General features: G+C 42.8%; 1 protein-coding gene across 2 annotated transcripts in view; it reads left to right on the plus strand.

The window, feature by feature from the left end:
• Nucleotides 1–23,020, plus strand: part of LOC126198895 (acetylcholinesterase-like) — a 186,445-nt gene that overhangs the window by 70,947 nt on the left and 92,478 nt on the right. For both annotated transcript variants that reach the window (XM_049935514.1, XM_049935513.1), the window contains one exon: nucleotides 2,883–3,088. In XM_049935514.1, coding sequence (XP_049791471.1) covers nucleotides 2,883–3,088 — 206 coding nt within the window. The remainder of the gene's footprint in view (nucleotides 1–2,882; nucleotides 3,089–23,020) is intronic.

Raw genomic sequence — 23,020 nt, forward strand, 5'->3', positions numbered from 1 at the left:
TACCTCTATTCTGGTGCACTGTTACTGTCATTCGGTACCTTGTCCCCATTGGCAATGCACATAAAATCACGAATCAGATTAAAATCAAAATTAATTATTTCATATAGGACTGTCATTGATATGCTCAGAGACTTGTTAATCTCGAATTAATCTAATGATGATGTGCTGATAATGATTTGCTGCCCTTGGACGGTGTGGCACCACCATTGTATGTTCAGGTTTTCGTGGAGTACTGCATAATGTGCAATTATGTCTGCTCTGCTCGCTTTTGGGATGAATCGTAAGACTGGATGCGCAGCCCTGCCACTCGTCTTATAAACGCGCTACCAACACAGCCGCAGCAAATTCACTCGGTTGCCAGAGATGCACACTACTGTCACGCCCCCCTGTAACCAACCGACACCGTGCCACACGTTCTGCTTTATAAACGCTAGGCACTGACGACAGCGATGCTGTACCGTTGCCTTTGAGACCTGTTCCACATTTTATTCAAGTTTAAACAGCTATCACGATTAGGCAAATCGTTCATCACAAGGATTTTGATGGCTTCCTGAATCACCTAGTTGAAGAGGGATAACGCAGACATCAGCTCATCAACATTTCAATTTCGTAACAATCACTATCACGTCCTCAACTCCTGCATGTCCTATCAGTTTACTTGTTCTTCTGTCCCTTTTTGGTATGGCCAGAACGCTTCTTTTCATTGCTCGAATGGAGTCTGTCCATCTTTGAACAGTTTGCACATTCAGTGTCAATGTTTCACTTCTTTATCTTACTCTGGCGGTTTACCGTGGTTACAGACGCTCTTGAAGACGCATAGCGAATTCCAAATCAACTCGAAGACCACTCCTATTTATTCACAAAGCCTCCATCCACTTGTTCTTTTCACCTATCCTAAGTATGTTCATTTTTCCACTATTCTTATAACTTTAACAGTAATTTTTAGTTATAGGGAAAGTTGAAGAGTTTATATATGCAGGGAAACTGGAAACAACAACACTTAAATACGTAAACAAGAAATGGATTGCAGTTCATTTGGTAAGCTGAATGCACGATTTAGATTTAAATTTCTAAAATGTATTAAAAAAAACGTCTTACTGTGTTGGCACATCCAGTTCCTGGAAATTATCAATTAAAGTTACGCAGGCAGTAATATTAACATGTGTACTCGCAAAGTTTTCAGAATTCATCGAATTGGACATAGTTACTTCCTAAAATTAAAAGTTATAAGTTGAAAAAAAAATAATATACACTTCTGGCCATTAAAATTACTACACCACGAAGATGACGTGCTACAGACGCGAAATTTAACTGACACGAAGAAGATGCTGTGATATGCAAATGATTAGCTTTTCAGAGCATTCACACAAGTTTGGCACCGGTGGCGACACCTACAACGTACTGACATGAGGAAAGTTTCCAACCGATTTCTCATACACAAACAGCAGTTGACCGGCGTTGCCTGGTGAAACGTTGTAGTGATGCCTCGTGTAAGGAAAAAATTGGTTCAAATGGCTCTGAGCACTATGGGACTTAACTTCTGAGGTCATCAGTCCCCTAGAACTTAGAACTACTTAAACCTAACCTAAGGACATCACACAACCATGCCCGAGGCAGGAGTCGAACATGCGCCTAGAACCGCTCGGCCACCCCGGCCGGGTCCTCGTGTAAGGAGGAGAAATGCGTACTATCACGTTTCCGACTTTGATAAAGGTCGGATTGTAGCCTATCGCGATTGCGGTTTATCGTATCGCGACATTGCTGCTCGCGTTGGTCGAGATCCAATGACTGTGGGTTCAGGAGGGTAATACGGAACGCCACGCTGGATCCCAACGGCCTCGTATCACTAGCTGTCGAGATGAGAGACATCTTATCCACATGGCTGTAACGGGTCGTGCAGCCACGTCTCGATCCCTGGTCAACACATGGGGTCCTTTGCGAGACAACAACAATCTCCACGAACAGTTAGAGGACGTTTACAGCAGCATGGACTATCAGCTCGGAGACCATGGCTGCGGTTACCCTTGACGATGCATCACACACAGAAGCGCCTGCGATGGTGTACTCAACGACGAACCTGGGTGCACGAATGGCAAAACGTCATTTTTTCGGACGAATCCAGGTTCTGTTTACAGCATCATAATGGTCGCATCCGTGTTTGGTGAGATTGCGATGAACGCACATTGGAAGCGTGTATTCGTCATCGCCATACTGGCGTATCACACGGCGTGATGGTATGGGGTGCCGATGGTTACAAGTCTCGGACACCTCTTGTTCGCATTGCCGGCACTTTGAACAGTGGACGTTACATTTCAGATGTGTCACGACCCGTGGCTCTGCCCTTCATTCGATCCCTTCGAAACCCTACATTTCAGCAGGATAATGCACGACCGCATGTTGCAGGTCCTGTACGGGCATTTCTGGAGACAGAAAATGTTCGACTGCTGCCCTGGCCAGCAAATTCTCCAGATCTCTCACCAATTGAAAACGTCTGGTCAATGGTGGCCGAGCAACTGGCTCGTCACAATACGCCAGTCACAACTCTTGATGAACTATGGTATCGTGTTGAAGCTGCATGGGCAGCTGTACCTGTACACCCCATCGAAGCTCTGTTTCACTCAATGTCCAGGCGTATCAAGGCCGTTATTACGGCCAGAGGTGGTTGTTCTGGGTACTGATTTCTCAGGATCTATGCACCCAAATTGCGTGAAAATGTAATCACACGTCAGTTCTAGTATAATATATTTGTCCAATGAATAATCGTTTATCATCTGCATTTCTTCTTGGTGTTGCAATTTTAATGGCCACTAGTGTAGTTTCATGGTAACATAGCTTTGTGATCGCGATAAATGAGAGAATGTGGCAGTCCTGGTGGTCCTTAGGTCTGTTCCAGAGGGCCATCATGCAGTCGAGCAGCGCCCTTGGTCCGCGGGGAGTGGCCACGACAGCCCGGGACAGAGCCTTCCGGTTGGCGGCCTCCATTGGCTACCGGGGCGACAATGGGTCCTCAGAAGAACTTTTGGCCTTCCTACGGGACGCAGACGTTGCTGACCTTGTCAGAGATGATGACCGTGCTCTCTCGGATGAGGTAAGTCGCGGATCACTACGTTGCTAGCCAATAAATTTGCAGCACCGACAACGATAACAAATTGCGAAATTTTTTATTTGTTATACCTACGCATTACAAAGTTTGTAAGTGGGTTAGGGGTATATAGGGTGTATTAGTACACAGAGCTGCCACGTTTGGCAGCGTAAACAGCTCTCACGCAGCTGGGCATCGAGTTGAACAGGGCCTGGATGGCAGTTATCTACGTCACTCGTCACTCAGTCGTAGTGGTTTGTGAGCGGTGGCTTACTAGTTTCTCGGCTCCCTTTGATCACATATTTTCATTTGGTGAAAAATCTGGGGAATGTGCTCGCCTGGGTAACAATCTCTGTATTGAGGTAGGCCAGAACGGTACAGGCAACATTCACTCTTGCGTTATCTTGTTGTAAAGTAATATCACGGAAACCTCGAAGGTAGGCCAGGGCCTTAACACGTCTCAAATGTAACAGCTGCTGTCCAGATTATCGGTTACGGGAGCAAGTGGTGATAGTTTCGTGTACTCTATAGCACCTCATACCATCACACGATGGGCCTGTTGACGATGAATGACGTTTGGCAACGCTCGGTCACTCCAGTGCGTCCACACACAGATATGTGCATCACAATGCTGCACACAGACACTAGACTCGTCTGAAAAGACGACGTAATGTTACCTCAGTGTCGAGAGCGGTCGTCGGTTCGTACCCTGTTACCGTGTCAAGTGGACTGACAGTCAGTAGTGTGGCTGTAGGCTGGCTCTTAGGATAAATAAAAGGGTGGAACCGACTGACTGAGTTAACTTTGTAGCAGTATCCATTTACTGATAACAGAAAAAGAAATGTAATTTGATTTACAGTGATTTGCACTACTTAGGCTCGTGAAAATATTAGGCCGAAACAAAAAATGATGACAATGACAGAATAACAGTTGATTAAATATCTGCACTGTCTTCGATATTGCAACATTAAGCGTTCATAGATAGCCTTACTCCAAAATTCAAGACCTAACAAGACGCTTATTAAATTTTTAATTTAAATTCAGCACTGTTTTCAGTATTATAGCATAGGGGACAAACTGGTACACCAAAGTCAGAAGGGGAATTGAACCGAGAGCATCAGTATTCGCTTTGTGTATAATCAACGAATAAAGAAGAATTTTAACCAATTAAGGAGAATAATTACAACAAAGACAATAATTAGGGATGACGCTTCTCTTGGCAGGAGCCCAAATATTTCCAATCAGAATAGCGGCGTCACTTAAGTGTTGGTACTGGAACCTCAGTCCACAAGTAAACACGCACCTAAGGAAAAGTCACAGGCTATCCTGAAACAACGGAATGTTAACAACAGGAAACTAGTACTAGTTTAACAAAAATGGTTCAAATGGCTCTGAGCACTATGGGACTTAACTTCTAGGGTCATCAGTCTCCTAGAACTTAGAACTACTTAAACTTAACTAACCTAAGGACATCACACACATCCATGCCCGAGGCAGGATTCGAACCTGCGACCGTAGCAGTCGCACGCTTCCGGACTGTAGCGCCTAGAACCGCTCGGCCAACCAGGCCGACCCTAGTTTAACAAACCAACTGCTCGTCAACCATGTGCCATTCCACAAGGCTTCAGTTATAAAATAATTATCGAACAGTTATTGAACAACATCAAAATGTCCGTCCAATTCAAAGACGCTGAAGATAATCGTAAAACCTTTTTGAATAGATGAACAGTCTTGGCTGCAGAACAGGATTCATTATTTTATATTTTGCCAATAACGCGTTTCGCCTTGTTTAAGATACACTATGTGATCAAAAGTATCCGGACACCTGGCTGAAAATGACTTACAATTTCGTGGCGCCCTCCATCGGTAATCCTGGAATTCAATATCGTGTTGGCCCACCCTTAGCCCTGATGACAGCTTCCACTCTCGCAGGCATACGTTCAATCAGGTGGTGGAAAGTTTCTTGGGGAATGGCAGCCCATTCTTTTCGTAGTGCTATACTGAGGAGAGGTATCGATTTCGGTCGGTGAGGCCTATCACGAAGTCGGCGTTCCAAAACATCCGAAGGTGTTCTATAGCACTCAGGTCAGGACTCTGTACAGGCCAGTCCAGCACAGGGATGTTATTGTCGTGTAACCCCTGCGCCACAGGCCGTGCATTATGAACAGGTTTTCGATCGTGCTGAAAGATGCAATCGCCATCCCCGAATTGCTCTTCAACAGTGGGAAGCAAGAATGTGCTTAAACCATCAATGTAGGCCTGTGCTGTGATAGTGCCACGCAAAACAACAAGATGTGCAAGTCCCCTCCATGAAAAACAAAACACCACCGCCCTCCGAATTTTACTGCTGGCAATACACATGCTGGCAGATGACGTTCACCAAGCATTCGTCGTACGCACACCCTGCCCGTGGATCGCCACATTGTGTACCGTGATTCGTCACTCTACGCAACATTCCACTGTTCAGTCGTCCAATGTTTACGTTCATTACACCAAGGGAGGCGTCGTTTGGCATTTATCGGCGCGATGTGTAGCTTATGAGCAGACGCTCGACTATGAAATCCAAGTTTTCTCACCTCCCGCCTAACTTGCAGTGGATCCTGATGCAGTTTGGAATTCCTGAGTGATGGTCTGGATAGAAGTCTGACTATTACACATTACGACTCTCTTCAACTGTTGGAGGTTTCTGTCAGTGAACAGACAAGGTCGGCCTGTATGGTTTTGTGCTGCACCTGTCCCTTCACGTTTCCATTTCACTATCATATCGGAAACAGTGGACCTAGGGATGTTCAGGAGTGTGGAAATCTTGCGTACAGATGTATGGATCAGGTGACACCCAATCACCTAACCACGCTTGAAGTACGTCAGTTCCGCGGAGAGACCCATTCTGTTCTCTCACGATAACAAATGACTACTGAGGTCGCTGGCAGTAGGTGGCAGCACAATGCACCTAATACGAAAAACGTGTGTTTTTGTGGGTGTCCGGATACTTTTGATCACATAGTGTAGTTCTGTTTGACTGGCACAACAGGCGTTAAATACATAGGCTGCCGTCCATGAAAATGTCTTAGAAGGCAATCACCATTGTCAATATCGTAAGAACTATGTGTGGTGCCCTGGTATAAAATAGTGTTGAGTATATGGGAAGTCACGTTTCAAATACATATAAGACCTCAGTAGATACTTAAACAAGGCGAAATGCAATATTGACAAAATATAAAATAATAAAGCATCTTTTGCAGCCAAAACTATTTATCTCTTGAAAATATTTATCGCTGATTGATATATCACCCCGCCATGAATTGGAAAATGTTTTAATCATACAACAATCAGGCAAAGTCCGTCGTCGCATACAACTCTAGGACAGAATATTTAGTCAAGTCCTCTCGGCGCACGATATCTGAATAGCAACTAGAAAATGATGCTATACCCACACCAAGACACAATACTTCTTTCAGTCAGGTGCATACATGGATTTAATCCATGCTTCATACCTGAGTAGACGCACGATAGTCACTGCACAGTAGTCACTGCACCGCCTCCAAGCCCCATACAACTGAAAGGAATGGAAAAAGGTCTTCCTGAGAGAGCAAACAACCCGTTTCGTCTCAGGGCACCGATCAGCAACCATCTCACGCCTTTCCATGTTCTGTCCGCCACCACATAAACACTTCCGCTTCCAGAGAGGGAAGGGACAAACGACTATGAAGTATAGCCAACATACGTCTGCTAATACCAACCTAGGCATCTGTGTCATAGATGGCATAGTGGCGCCCCAAGATTCGTCACACTGTCCATGTACGTATTTGTTTTGCTGCAAACAGACGCAATTGCTGACACACGGTACAGTCCACACCAGGCACCAGCTCCATGGGAGTGACAAAACTTGCTAGGTTCTGTGGTAAGAGTTGTCGGAATATTTTAATGGTCATTTCAGTCTTGACCCTTCTGAGAGTGAGTGGACAACTAGAGAACATACGAACTGTGCCGCCTGCATGCGCGCATTTTACTGCTAAAATAGCATACATGTCTGGAACAGTGTAAATGGGTCATTATTGATATTACTGTTTCACATTAAACCGCCATTATTGTGCTTGTGACATTGACGTAGGTGTTCACATCCTTGTGTTGCTATGCGTGACTGAATGCGTGTGAGTGTTTTCTTTCGCAAAATATAGCTTACAGAAGATCGAATTAAATATTTATTCCTTTGTTCTTAAATTAATAGAATCATTTTTGAAAAGTTTTCTATATACCTGTCTTCTTCTCTTAGTTGTAAGGAAGATGACTAGAGGCCTGATAATTCTTGCAGAATTACATTGCGACAACGACGATGATTATGATGAATCTCTGAGGTTTCTCTGATCTTAAACGTAATACGCTTTTAAAAAAAGTGAATACGAAACATGTTCAGATATTATCACCACTCTTGTTGTTGAAATGGTCACTGTGAATAATGGTTCCTTTTTTTGATCTGAAAGGTAAAATCAAATAAAATGAGCAGCCATTTAGCCAAAGGAGCCCTGCTAAAAAACACGATATTATTACCACACATTCACCTGGAGCTAGGGCAACCAAGTGTTCAGATGTGCAAAAGCAGGATACAACGATAAAACTAGTTTAGAATATATTGTATAGTGCAACAATAATATAGTGAAAATTACAAAAGTCAAATAGTGGTGTATTTGGTATTTACGTATTATGTATGTGATATGAAATGAAGAAATTTGTCCATTAATTTTAGTCATGTTGACCACCACAGCTGATACTGTTAGTCTATTGTTTGCTGTTTGAGAATTTCTTACTCTTATAATAAAATAAAAAAATAAAAACATGGAACCATATTCTCCTACAGAATATCTGACGAGTGAATATTAACTCACTTCATTTCGAAAGCATTGCTGTTTATGCATTATTTGCCTAAAAAGCCAAAGAAATTTGGAATCACAGGTGGTTGCTAAAGTAGACCATAGAAATTTCTATTTGCACGCATTTCAGGGGTACGCAAAAATGCAGTCTGGCGGTTTGTTCAGGCAGTCTAATCGTCTTTCAGGTGTTCTTAAACATCTTGTTACTCACGTAAAAGATTTGAATGGGTAAAGGTCAGAATGGTACAAATAGCATAAAGGTTATTCCAAGAAAAACGACCTTAAACGTTTCAATGTTAATATAAAGTTACAGATTACACAAAATGAAATAAGAAATTTCACAATTTTTTCACTTAAAGTACATACAGAAGGTAAGTAGCTAAATGTCCAGGGTGTAAGGCATCACTGCTTAAAAAAATTAATAAACTTCGCTTGTACCATTATGACTTCAAAATGTCTTCATAGAACGTCACTTGTATCACTGTGCTTCTAATGAATACATCCTTCCACTTACTCACTTTCATTCATTTGCTGACTTTCACAATTATCAGGGTGGCATTCTTCATTACTTGATTGTGCAGAATCATTTGGCTGGGAGATGTACTGCGAATGTATGAAACATATTGTTGAGCTCTACCGTGATACAAGGATGGTTAAAAAGTCCTGGTCGGATCCGAGTTCTGTGTTGCTAATAGATTCTCGTAGGAGTTATAGTACACTGCAGGAATAAACTGTAGCAACGACATCAACTCATCAATTTTTTTTCTTTCTGCAAACGTACTGGTCGATATTGAAGAGGTGGACGATGTTCAAGTATGATATCAGGCCTACATGGACACTCAAGGTTTAATTTTCGAAATTTTATGTCTTCATTCAACTTTTCTTGAAGAAGAAATCCCTCCGTTCATCTTTTCCGAACTGCACCTATCTCATTGTCAACCAGTTAACCTTTTGCTTCTCAGTGTCTATTTTTCTATTGATCAGAAGTTCTGCAATTGGTTCCATAGATAGAAGACCATCTTTAATCATTTTATGCACATGAAATGTCGTCCTGGCATTTTTACAAGCTTCATCCAACTCGTTTGGTACAAGTATAAATTGAGTTTTCTTTTTCTTCCTCTCGATGTGAGAAAAATCAGCAGTAGTGTCAAGGTAAGTATGACGAGGCATGAGAAACTTATGATCAATAGTTTCAGTATGTGTATAGCGATTATTTGATTTCTGTTTCGCCCACCACAGCTATCACTGAAGGCAATAATATGTTTAATTTCAGATGGAAAGGAATTTACATACTACAGTAAGCATGATCTATTTCGGAAGGGGAATGTGAAGCTATATACTCAGACTACGAGTATATACATACGAAAGTGTGATCTGGGTTACAGTTATTATTCCAAGATTAAATGTCAACACGGTTCTCTCTTGTTGTACATAACACAAGGCGTTAGCGTTGGAGTTGGCCATGCTTTTTTAAAATCGGAAGTAATTACATGTGTTGAGCCTCTTGCTTGATCGTCTCTTCTTAGTTGAAGCTCTCTCTCAAGCATTAGACTGTTTCTTCTAATGCCGTCTACCTCCGCTTTGATTAAATTTTCTTATCTGTCACAATTATTGCAGTTGTCACTTATTAGGTTATAGAATAACAGATTAAATTCAGAAATGAACATCTTACGGTAAATGCAGGTCTTCACTGGCAAAAGATTTTCTTCTTCACACTTATCAGTATAAAGCTTATACGTTTTTGAGATATATAACTCCAGTGACATGTACACTCCTGGAAATTGAAATAAGAACACCGTGAATTCATTGTCCCAGGAAGGGGAAACTTTATTGACACATTCCTGGGGTCAGATACATCACATGATCACACTGACAGAACCACAGGCACATAGACACAGGCAACAGAGCATGCACAATGTCGGCACTAGTACAGTGTATATCCACCTTTCGCAGCAATGCAGGCTGCTATTCTCCCATGGAGACGATCGTAGAGATGCTGGATGTAGTCCTGTGGAACGGCTTGCCATGCCATTTCCACCTGGCGCCTCAGTTGGACCAGCGTTCGTGCTGGACGTGCAGACCGCGTGAGACGACGCTTCATCCAGTCCCAAACATGCTCAATGGGGGACGATCCGGAGATCTTGCTGGCCAGGGTAGTTGACTTACACCTTCTAGAGCACGTTGGGTGGCACGGGATACATGCGGACGTGCATTATCCTGTTGGAACAGCAAGTTCCCTTGCCGGTCTAGGAATGGTAGAACGATGGGTTCGATGACGGTTTGGATGTACCGTGCACTATTCAGTGTCCCCTCGACGATCACCAGTGGTGTACGGCCAGTGTAGGAGATCGCTCCCCACACCATGATGCCGGGTGTTGGCCCTGTGTGCCTCGGTCGTATGCAGTCCTGATTGTGGCGCTCACCTGCACGGCGCCAAACACGCATACGACCATCATTGGCACCAAGGCAGAAGCGACTCTCATCGCTGAAGACGACACGTCTCCATTCGTCCCTCCATTCACGCCTGTCGCGACACCACTGGAGGCGGGCTGCACGATGTTGGGGCGTGAGCGGAAGACGGCCTAACGGTGTGCGGGACCGTAGCCCAGCTTCATGGAGACGGTTGCGAATGGTCCTCGCCGATACCCCAGGAGCAACAGTGTCCCTAATTTGCTGGGAAGTGGCGGTGCGGTCCCCTACGGCACTGCGTAGGATCCTACGGTCTTGGCGTGCATCCGTGCGTCGCTGCGGTCCGGTCCCAGGTCGACGGGCACGTGCACCTTCCGCCGACCACTGGCGACAATATCGATGTACTGTGGAGACCTCACGCCCAACGTGTTGAGCAATTCGGCGGTACGTCCACCCGGCCTCCCGCATGCCCACTATACGCCCTCGCTCAAAGTCCGTCAACTGCACATACGGTTCACGTCCACGCTGTCGCGGCATGCTACCAGTGTTAAAGACTGCGATGCCACGGCAAACTGGCTGACACTGACGGCGGCGGTGCACAAATGCTGCGCAGCTAGCGCCATTCGACGGCCAACATCGCGGTTCCTGGTGCGTCCGCTGTGCCGTGCGTGTGATCATTGCTTGTACAGCCCTCTCGCAGTGTCCGGAGCAAGTATGGTGGGTCTGACACACCGGTGTCAATGTGTTCTTTTTTCCATTTCCAGGAGTGTATTTCCTGTTAGGGTTATGTTTACGTGAATAGTGACTTGTGTAATAAGTTACGCTTTTTACTCAGTCGCTTATGGTTCTGAGCATGTTTATCACGTTTGTCAACAGGAGATATGCTTACCATTCTTGGTTTGGTTAATGCAGATGTGGTAAACCGACTATTGCTTATAGGTCCTAGTTAGTGCCTTAAGGAAGAACCCCTTACACACTCGCTTACCATCCAGATTAATCACAGTAATTTGTGTTTTTGACTTCCTACTATTTAGTTTCGAGTTGGTACGATAGATGAAACACATGTCACTATGAAGGGCGTTTGTTGCTGCAAAGAACCAGTTTTCCAATACTACTCATGGATAATTCGTCTTTCTTATAAGAATGGCGGCTGGTCCTGGCGGAGGTTCGAGTCCTCCCTCGGGCGTGGGTGTGTATGTTTGTCCTTAGGATGATTTAGGTTAAGTAGTGTGTAAGCTTAGGGACTGATAACCTTAGCAGTTAAGTCCCATAAGATTTCACACTTATTTGAACATTTTTTTCTTATAAGAATGTCTTTTATTCATATCGGCAGGTACGTTGAAATGGCTGAATGACTCTCCCACTCATAACATTTCCTCCTGTAGATGTATTTTCTTGTACAAGAGTCCTTAGCGTTTTCCGTTATTCACTTTCCAGGACTCCACATTTCTGTTTCTTCTTCTTGGAACAATGTTTCCTCCAGTTTCTGCATGACGTGCTTCTAAGCAAAATGTTTCAGCTGTAGTTTGCATTTTGCCATTCTTATGTTTTGTTTGTCGGTTGCTGTTATCTTCGTTTTCATCTTGAGATGATGCGTCTGGGTAGAAGACATACTACATAGGGCCGATATAAAGCGAAAATCAGCATAAAAATCTAGAATGAGATTTTCACTCTGCAGCGGAGTGTGCGCCGATATTAAATTTCCTGGCAGATTGAATCTGTGTGCCCGACCGAGACTCGAACTCGGACCCTTGCCTTTCGCGGGCAAGTGCTCTACCAACTGAGCTACCGAAGCACGACTCACGCCCGGTACTCACTCCTTTCTTTCAGGAGTGTTAGTTCTGCAAGGTTCGCAGGAGAACTTCTGTAAAGTTTGGAAGGTAGGAGACGAGGTACTGGCAGAAGTAAAGCTGTGAGTACCGGGCGTGAGTCGTGCTTCGGTAGCTCAGTTGGTAGAGCACTTGCCCGCGAAAGGCAAAGGTCCCGAGTTCGAGTCTCGGTCGGGCACACAGTTTTAATCTGCCAGGAAATTTAATATAAAAATCTGTTTCACATATAAAATTCACTTCACAATCATGTCATTTTGGCGAATGTAAGTGCTTCAAGTGAATGTCAGCGTACCTTAAAAATGTTACGCATATCAGTAACACACCAGTGTAAGTGACAATATTTTCGTGACAATATTTTTCATGAGGAGCATAATTTTTGTTGGTAAGATGGAGACGTTATCACGCTAATATAAAGTGTGGTAGTGAACTAAAAAATAGTTCATGTCATTTTCATCTTCCTCAAAAGTCATTAATAATTTGGGAACATAACGTTACGCAATTGCTAAAACGTTAGACAAAAGGCATTCCCTTTAATTACCTTGATCAGGAACATTACTTCATCTGCGACTGAATAATTATCTGATAAATCTTCGTCAATCGTTTCTGAACAGCACTGAATATCTTGAAAGGTAGAATTACTCACTTTTTTACGAGAATCCGTTAATAATTGAGAACTTAACCCGTCTTTCTTGGGAGCGTCAACCATGTGTAGCTTGTACCATACTGACATTGGCTATCCGTTTTGATTCTTTAAATGTCATTATACCACATGCCGCTAGATGGCAGAAGTTAACGGGTGACAGTATCTTTCTGCTACTAAAGTGTATCCCTTCGTTCAGGTTCTGAAGTGCACTTTACTTACTTTTTCAAAAAATGTTACTTACACCGTAGTGGTTTTCTCCCATTCATTTGTGACAATCATAACCACTCGCCAGAATATTGATCTTTGTTGTTATTTTTAGCGAGAGTGTTACCACAGTCTAACATAGCAATCATGCCACGTCCCTATTTTGTTACCTACTGCGATTGCAGCGCACCATGCAGCCACGAAGTTATATTGTTGAGTTTGTCATGATCTTAATGAAAGCGAACGCGAATCGTAATTGTTCACATTGATCTGTAAAATGGTTTTTACAAACTGGAGCATTTGTAGGACAATAAACTGCAGTGACAACAACAAGAAGATGCCACATTTGTATTTTTTTAGGTTTCCTAACGATCCTAGGAAGTGTGAACCGCTAGATTGCAGAACCGTTTATTTAAGATTTTCTTGCAACCTAGAAAAATTTACGGTATTGGAGAATGCCGTGTCCTTTAAGAAAAAAAAATGCTATTAAACAGCAGGAGGCTTGATATTTTGCAGAAAGGCATCGTCCATCTACTCAAAAACAATACCAGTCAAATCAGTGAATGCGGAACATAGGTAACGTGTGTGGGATGCAATATCTCCGTTATTCAACGTAGCCGATAAGCTACCACAACTGTAACTAAAACAAAAACCTAACAGACGAGAAAATAAAAGAACAAAAGCAATAAAAGTGTTACTAACTAAAAACCTCAGCTGCCGACAGGTGTTGTTGATACGCGAGGGCTGTCCAGAAAGTAAGTTACGATCGGTCGCGAAATGGAAACGACTATGAAAATCCGATAAAGCTTTGCAAAGATGTGTTGGGCAGTGTCTCTAGTATGACTCTAGGTAGAATTATGTCGGTCTTTTCATTCCTGAGCTCTTAGTGAGCGCGTAAAGATGTTATAGAAAATAGTGTCTCCTGCCAAGTACGAGGGCCTGGTGAGAATTTTCCCCTGAAGCTATGCAACCAACATTACATAACTGTCGTGCGGTTTCTTCTTCAAGACAATTCTCAGCCTCATTCTGCAGGGGCAATGAAGATGTTCCTGCATCGTTTCAATTGAAAATGTTTGGTTACCAACAATACAGCCCGTAATTGTCTCCCACTGAGTTTCATCTCTGCTCAAACGAACCGCTGGCTATGAAGACAACATTTTGGCACAGACAACGAGCTTTAGGCCAGCGTAGAGAATTGGCGGAAAGCACTGGCGGCTGCCTTCTATGATGAGGGTATTGGAAAGTTGGTACAACGCTACGACGAATGTCTGAGTCAGAACGGCGACTACATAGAGAAGTAGCTGAAAGGTGTAGCTAACTGTTACAAATGAAACATTTCTGATTTTCACTGTGATTTTCATTTCGTGATCAATCGTAACTTACTTTCTGGACAGCCCTCGTACCTCGATGTGGACAGCTGAAAATGTGTGCCCCGACCGGGAATCGAACCCGGGATCTCCTGCTTACATGGCGACGCTCTATCCATCTTTTTTTTTTTTTTAGAAAGTCCCTTAATAAAATGGAACTACCAAACAAATAAAAAAAACCCTAAGTGCCACCGCCACTTTTCATCCTATAACAAAAAAATCTGGTCCACTTCAGGCGTTGGCTCCTGACTAAACCTACTCCAGAGAGCTACCTATATACCAGGGGAAATATGAGAAGTCAAGGTTAGGGCTAGCCTTACAAACAAAACAAAATCTTCCTTTTTCTGAATTTTATTTTTATTGTTTTTATTTTGATTTTTATTTTTACTTGTGTGTGTGTGTGTGTGTTGTGTTGTGTGTGTGTGTGTGTGTGTGTGTGTGTGTGTGTGTAATTGATCAGAGGCCTTCTGCGCCTCGCTGGTAATATGTTGAGTCACGTCTTCTCGAAATTGATGTGTCCATCTGAGCCACTGAGGACATAGATGAATAGCGTGACTGCAGGGACTTATCCCTTGCACGCTTCCCGTGAGACTCACATTCCCAACTGTCCACAATTCTACATATGTATTGTACCTTATAGACATTTGCCCACTCACTCATTACTCGCGCACGCTTAGGCGATTCCCGTAAGAGTTGGGCAACCTGTGGGCATTCGCACAGACGAAGGTCAATGGCTGGGTAGCCTTTTAAGTAATGAGTGAGTGGGCAAATGTCTATAAGGTACAATACATATGTAGAATCTCACGGGAAGCGCTATTCATCTGTGTCCTCGGTGGCTCAGATGGATAGAGCGTCTGCCATGTAAGCAGGAGATCCCGGTTTCGAATCCCGGACGGGGCACACATTTTCAGCTGTCCACATCGAGGTATATCAACAAAACCTGTCAGCAGCTGAGGTTTTTAGTTAGTCATCATTTATTCCAGGGAAAAGCGGCACGGTCATCAACAGTAACTGTTCTTTCGAGAACAAGTTACTGTCTTCGTATATATAATAAAAGTGTTTCCCAACATAAAAGAAACCAGTTCCACAATTGTTGCTGCATTTGAGGCACAAACGGAAAGAATCTTCAACATATTCGCTTTTGGAACAAAGTAATTACGTTTACAAAAACAAATATGCGTTAGAAAGTCGAGTTAAGCGCAAGACTGTGCGAAACATTAAGCACCCTAAAAAATGTTACGTGTCATTAAAAGTGCCTGTCATAATACGAACAGACAAAAAAGAAATATATTTCCCTTATGCGTGAAATATGTGTTTATATTTTCTCCTTTTTAGTGGAGTACTCTGCAATTATAAACATATTCGAAAGTATTTCATCAAAATTAAGTTGTAGTTTATGTCACTGAACGAAGGAGAGTCGGCTGTTTTTACATATGTTTCATGATCATTCATATCGGCTGTTAATTTAATGTTGTTTAGAACGCAAAAATTTAGAAACTATTCCGCTAATTAACTAGAAAAATAATTAAAAACTGACTTTAATTTTACGGCTGCTTTCTCACCGCTTGATGTGCTAGTGTCGCACCAACTCTCAGATGACAGCAGTTTTCACAGCAGTAAGCGTCGCGACGTATGTGTTAGACTGTGGAATTACGCAAAAATAAACGTGAAATACCTGCTGAGCTCCTGCCCAATAACCACAGATATGAGTGTAGAATTCACTACGTTTTTGACTGAACAAAATTTTCCATTTCGTGACCACAGAGGTACATGCTGGCAGAAATGAAAGGAAATTTTTGCAGCTGATAAAGACTGTTATCTAACTGTGACGCTGTGCTAAGGAAAATTTTGATCACACTAAAACTGGTTCCTTGGTTTTACGAGACAAATGTGTTGTGCACTGCAAGGAAGTCATAGCGTTTAGTTGTAATATAACCATACAACGTAACGTCAACGTAAATGAAGATACATATGCCCATAAAAATATGTGACTTTCTACAACTGCACTAAGGGAGGATTGGATAAATGAGGACATTTATGCAGCAAGTAAAGCGTTGGGCCCAAAACAAGCACACGGCCCCTTAATGTGTTCTAATCTTTAAATGTCTGCGCATTGAACGTCTGTGTCATTTACAAAATGAACTCTAGTAAATATACGCAAAGAATAATATTTCTCAAGGAGACTAAATCTAATATAACATAGAAAACGTTGTCAGGAAACTGCTAATAGCCATGTATCGAATATTATTAGGGTGAATGAAGTTGTTTCTGATGGGCAGAGAAACGGAATTACCTACTTAGCAGCAGTAGGAGGAGCAAAAAACACGAGGAGAACTGCGTCAACATTCTACACCCACACAGCTACTATACAAATCATACTGAAGTGCCTGGCAGAGGGTTCATCAAACCAGCTTCACACTGTAGAAAATGAAGAGACATCTTCCCTACACAGGTGTTAACCAGTGTTCACCATAGTGTGGTACTTTCGAAGGAAGTGTGTTTGAAATGCTTTCCAAAGTTATATGCACCAAATGCTTAGTGAACTGAAGTATATTAATGTAACAAAACGTTTTGTACTACAATGCTGAAATACTGTTTGCGTACTAAGTTAGATTTTCTTTATTTTGTACTTAATAATTTCAGTATTATTAAATATTTACAAGTAAATGTTGTTTGTACTTAAGGAATCGACAGTTTTTATAATTATTTCGTTTTCATCATTGACCTATAATTGTTCTGAGTGACTACAATAAACAAACTCTTACATAAAATTTCTTTTTCTTTGTAGAAATGTGATTTAAAATACATACACAAAACTGAAACATCAACGTCCAATTTGAGGACGTGTCTGACGACGTGATAGAAGAAGAAACGAGAGTCGACATGGAAGATGTAGGGGATCTAGTCGAAATGTCACGATAGCCAGGAGCTAGGTAGTGGAGTGGTGGGGGACTGGGTAATTAATAAACACATAATAATTTAAAATACATTTATCACAGACTAAATTTCCTGTAGGATAAACCGGATGTTAACTTCACATTTAATTGATCCACAGTGGACTTAAACAAGTGAGTATTTCAGAAGAAAACTCTGTCGCAACTTCTCATTTAAGCCTTGAAACACTCAATTAGTTTTAAACTCCAGAAAATTACTGTGGCTACAAATAAAGAGCTCTTACTGTGACAAAGTTTATAGTATAACTGCAAGAAAGTAACTAAGTTAAAAATTAAGTAAAACCTTACACAGGATTTTATTAAATGTATTACCTTTTGACCCACTTAAAGACATAAATTTTACACGTACGTAATGCTGCACGTTGTCTCAAGAATTACAGTAATAGCACACTTAGGCAGCACGCCCAGAGCTAGTGGGCGTAGCTACTGTCATCTGTTGACGGAATTTAAGGATTGATTGTAATAAGGGGCCACTGAGCCATGTCATACATAGCGCTCGTCAGCCGTCCGTAGAAGCTTCAGGATTCACAAGCACAATTATTAAGCTAGATGAAACACATGAAAGCAATATAAGCATTGGATCAGAACAAATTAAATCAAAAAGGAAACCCTTCAAATATCCACAAATAACGAAAATTTAACCACTTGGACTCTAGCAACTGTCGTGCTGATGGAGGAACCGGTGACTCAAAAAGAAAAGAAAATGTACCGACTCGACTCATAACAACCCTTTGAATGTATCAACGGCTGCGACCACTATCTTACACATTTATGTAATTATTTAACCACTCAGTCACCACACTTGCCCGTGCTCAGCACAATTCAGTTACTTTGCATGTCTCAGGACAATTGTTATCACAGCCCTGATAACTACACTCATCTCGTTCTCACATTCTCCACACTATCTCCTTAAAAACAAAAAAAAAACAAAAAAAAAAAATACGGTGGCAGAAAATGACAGCGCGATAAGACTGGTAGATTTCTCCATAAGACTAACTGCTTCCCGGTGAAATTTATCAGAGCTCACCAGTAAACGAAGGAACTCTCCAAAACAAGCACACAAATCAAACCAAATTCACAGGATTTTCGTGATCCAGGTGAGAAGCTACCATCGCACTTTCGTGATAGCAATCACAACACAAAAAACAAAAAGAAAATAACATCTTCCATACAATCCCCTTTCTAGGTAACATTTCATATCAGATTGCCAATGTCTTCAAACGAAAAGGCATAAGCATATCCTTTACAACAGACAACAAATGGTTCAAATGGCTCTGAGCACTATGGGACTCAACATCTTAGGTCATAAGTCCCCTAGAACTTAGAACTACTTAAACCTAACTAACCTAAGGACATCACACACACCCATGCCCGAGGCAGGATTCGAACCTGCGACCGTAGCAGTCGCGCGGTACCGGACTGCGCGCCAAGAACCGCGAGACCACCGCGGCCGGCAACAGACAACAAGATTGGACAGAAGTTACCCCACAACATTGGCACACGAAACCCATTTCATCACACAGGTGTGTACAAAATTGAATGTTTGGACTGTGACTGCTTCTCCATAGGCCAGACAGGTAGATCATTTGAGATTAGATTCAAGGAACACATGGCAGCACTAAAAAACAAAAAATACCACACATCAGCAATAGCTACCCACCTATATGAAACAAAACACCATGTTAACAACACAAGTATTAGCATCCTACACATCCAACCAAAAGGCAGAACACTAGACATCCTCGAAATACTCCAAATATACAAACACCAAACGAAACAAGCAGAATCCATCTTAAATGACAAAAATGACAATGAAACTTCCTGGCAGATTAAAACTGTGTGCCCGACCGAGACTCGAACTCGGGACCTTTGCCTTTCGCAGGAGAGCTTCTGTAAAGTTTGGAAGGTAGGAGACGAGATACTGGCAGAAGTAAAGCTGTGAGACCGGGCGTGAGTCGTGCTTCGGTAGCTCAGTTGGTAGAGCTCTTGCCCGCGAAAGGCAAAGGTCCCGAGTTCGAGTCTCGGTCGGGCACACAGTTTTAATCTGCCAGGAAGTTTTACGACAGCGAAAGGAATTGTAACCACTGAAGGTACTCTAGTTTACTTGTTTTATATTTACCATTAGATATCAGTTTAATTTTTTGTCAAAAGTAATCCTAAACCATGTTCTGAAATAGTGTCTTGTTTCTCCATTAGGCAGTGCCACAAGTTCCTACAAAAAATCGTAACACAACACACACACAAATTTCATACTAACTAATGTAAATCCATCCGATGACGGAGGTTTACCTTTGAAACGCGTCGTGGAAATAAATAAAACGGTGACTGGTAACAGTAAACTTGTTGTTTCATTTAATGTCAGTAACAGTCACGGTAAAGCCTAACCTAAAAATGTTCGCATTTAAAAATAAAGAGCTAGTTGTGTTTCGTAGGAGGATAGGGAACAGCAAAGGGCCTATAACACTACCTTGGGGAGCGCCAGAAATCACTGTTTTACTAGATGACTTTCCGTCAATTACAACGAACTGTGACCTCTCTGACAGGAAATCACAGATCCAGTCACATAACTGAGACGATATTCGATAAGCACGCAACTTCACTACGAGCTGCTTGTGTGGTACAGTGTCAAAAGCCTTCCGGAAATCCAGAAATACGGAATCGATCTGAAATCCCTTGTCAATAGCACTCAGCACTTTATTTGAATAAAGAGCTAGTTTTGTTTCACAAGAACGATGTTTTCTAAATCCATGTTGTCAATAGACCGTTTTCTTCGAAGTAATTCATAATGTTCGAACACAATATACGTTCCAAAATCCTGCTGCATAACGACGTTAACGATATGGGCCTGTAATTTAGTGGATTACTCCTACTACCTTTCTTGAATATTGGTGTTACCTGTGCAACTTACCAGTCTTTGGGTATGGATCGTTCGTCGAACGAATGGTTGTATATGATTGTTAAGTATGGAACTAATGCATCAGCATACTCCGAAAGAATCCTAATTGGTATACAGTCTGGACCAGAAGACTTGATTTTATTAAGTGATTTAAGTTGATTCACTACTCCGAGGATATTTACTTCTTCGTTACTCGTGTTGGCAGCTGTTCTCGATTCGAATTCTGGAATATTTACTTCGTCTTTGTGATGGCATTTCGGAAGGCTGTGTTTAGTAACTCTGCTTTGGCAGCACTGTCTTCGATAGTATCTCCATTAACTATCGCGCAGAGAAGGCATTGATTGTTTCTTGCCGCTAACATACTTCACATACGACCAGAATCTCTTTGCATTTTCTGCCAGGTTTCGTGACAAAGTTTCGTTGTGGAAACGGTTATAGGCGTCTCGCATTGAACTCCGCGCTAAGTTTCGAGCTTTTGTAAAGGATCGCCAAAAATGGTTCAAATGGCTCTGAGGTCATCAGTCCCCTAGAACTTAGAACTACTTAAACCTAACCAACCTAAGGACATCACACACATCCATGCCCGAGGCAGGATTCGAAGCTGCGACCGTAGCGGTCGCGCGGTTCCAGACTGTGGCGCCTAGAACCGCTCGGCCACCCCGGCCGGCTAAAGGATCGCCAATCTTGGGGATTTTGCGTCTGTTCAAATTTGGCATGTTTGTTTCGTTATTTCTGCAACAGTGTTCTATTCCGTTTTGTGTACCAAGGAGGATCAGCTCCGTCGTTTGTTAATTTATTTGGTATAAACCTCTCAATTGCTGCCGATACTATTTCTTTGAATTCAAGCCACATCTGGTCTACACTTATATTATTAATTCGGAGAGAGTGGAGATTGTCTCTCAGGAAGGCATCAAGCGAATTTTTATCTGCTTTTTTGAATAGGTATATTTTCCGCTTATTTTTCGAGAATTTGGGGATTACAATATTCAATCTCGCTACGACAACCCTGTGTTCACTAATCCCTGAATCGGTTTTGATGATCGTTATTAACTCAGGATTCTTTGTTGCTAAGAGGTCAAGTGTCTTTCCACAACCGTTTACTATTCCCATCGACTCATGAACTAACTGCTCGAAATAGTTTTCAGAGAATGAGTTTAGCACAATTTCGGATGATATTTTATGTGTACCTCCGGAATTGAACATGTATTTTCGCAAACATATCGAGTGTAAATTAAAGTCACCACCAACTATTATCGTATGAATCGGGTACGTGTTTGAAATCAAACTCAAGTTCTCTTTGAACCTTTCAGCTGTTGTATCATCTGAATTGGGAGGTCGGTAAAATGATCGAATTATTATTCTATTCCGGTTGCCAAAAATGACCTCTGCCCATACTAACTCACATAAAGTATCTGCTTCAATTTCAAGACAAGTTAAACTACTACTGACAGCAACAATCACACCACCGCCAACTGTGTCCTTTTGGAACACCGTTAGGTTGTTCGCAAAAATTTCGACTGAGCTTATATCCGGCTTTAGCCAGCTTTCAGTGCCTATAACGATTTGAGAATCAGTGCTTTCTATCAGCGCTTGGAGCTCTGGTACTTTCCCAACACAGCTACAACAATTTACAACTGTTATACCAATGGTTCCCATATCTACTTTCTCCCTGTGTTCAGCCAGCACCCTTTGTGACTGAAGCCCTTCTTGAGTTTTCCCGAGACCCTCTAACCTAAAAAACCACCAAGTCCACGCTACAGAGTCCCTGCTACCGGTTTAGCCGCCTCCTGCGTATAGTAGACGCCTGACCTATTCAGCGGAACCCGAAACCCAACCACCCTTTGGCGCAACTCGAGGAATCTGCAGCATACACGGTCGCAGAATCGTCTTTTGATTCAAACCCTCCACTCGGCTATGTACCAGAGGTCCGCAATCGGTCCTGTCGACTATGCTGAAAATGGTCAGCTCTGCTTTCATCCTGCAAGCAAGACTGGCAGCCTTTACCAGTTCTGTTAGCCGCCCGAAACCAGAGAGAATCTCTTCTGATCCAAAGTGACACACATAATTTATACAGACGTGAGCCACCACCTGCAGCTGTCTGCACTCTGTGCTCTTCATGGCATCCGGGTGGACCCTTTCCACATCTGGAATGACTCCACCCGGTATGCACACGGAGTGCACATTGGTTTTCTTACCCTTCTTGTCAGTCAAGTCCCTAAGGGGCCCTATAACGCGCCTAACGTTGGAGCTCCCAACTACCAATAATCCCACCCTCTGTGATTGCCCGGATCTTGCAGGCTGAGTGTCAGCGACATTGTCAGCCACACAGCACGTGGAACCTGTTTGTCAGACCAACCGGGGAGGCCTTACGTGCGGTCGCCTGGGAAGTCTTTCACCGCCTGCTTCGCCCTGAGGCTACCTCCTACTCGACCACAGGTGAGGGATCAGTGCCGGTGCTGGGTTGGCCACCGGCGAAGACAGATCGGAGGACTCGGACGTGCTGGACGTCCGTTGGATCTCCACAGCCGGCCCACAACAGTGGTGCCCATCCACTACAGCCTCAGACTGTGTAACCGAAGCCATCACAGCCTGAAGCTGAGAGCGAAGTGTCACCAACTCAGCTCGCATCCGCACACAACACTCGAACTCCCTATCCATACTAAAGACCGTAGAAAACTGAACTATGCAGATAAATGGACTATCTGTACGTGCTGCGCAACTCTACTGTAGGCCCTGACGAAAACATAAGAACTGTGTCTAATAATACG

This window comes from Schistocerca nitens, chromosome 8 (genome assembly GCF_023898315.1).
Source record: "Schistocerca nitens isolate TAMUIC-IGC-003100 chromosome 8, iqSchNite1.1, whole genome shotgun sequence".
In the NCBI taxonomy this organism is placed as follows: Eukaryota; Metazoa; Arthropoda; class Insecta; order Orthoptera; family Acrididae; genus Schistocerca; species Schistocerca nitens.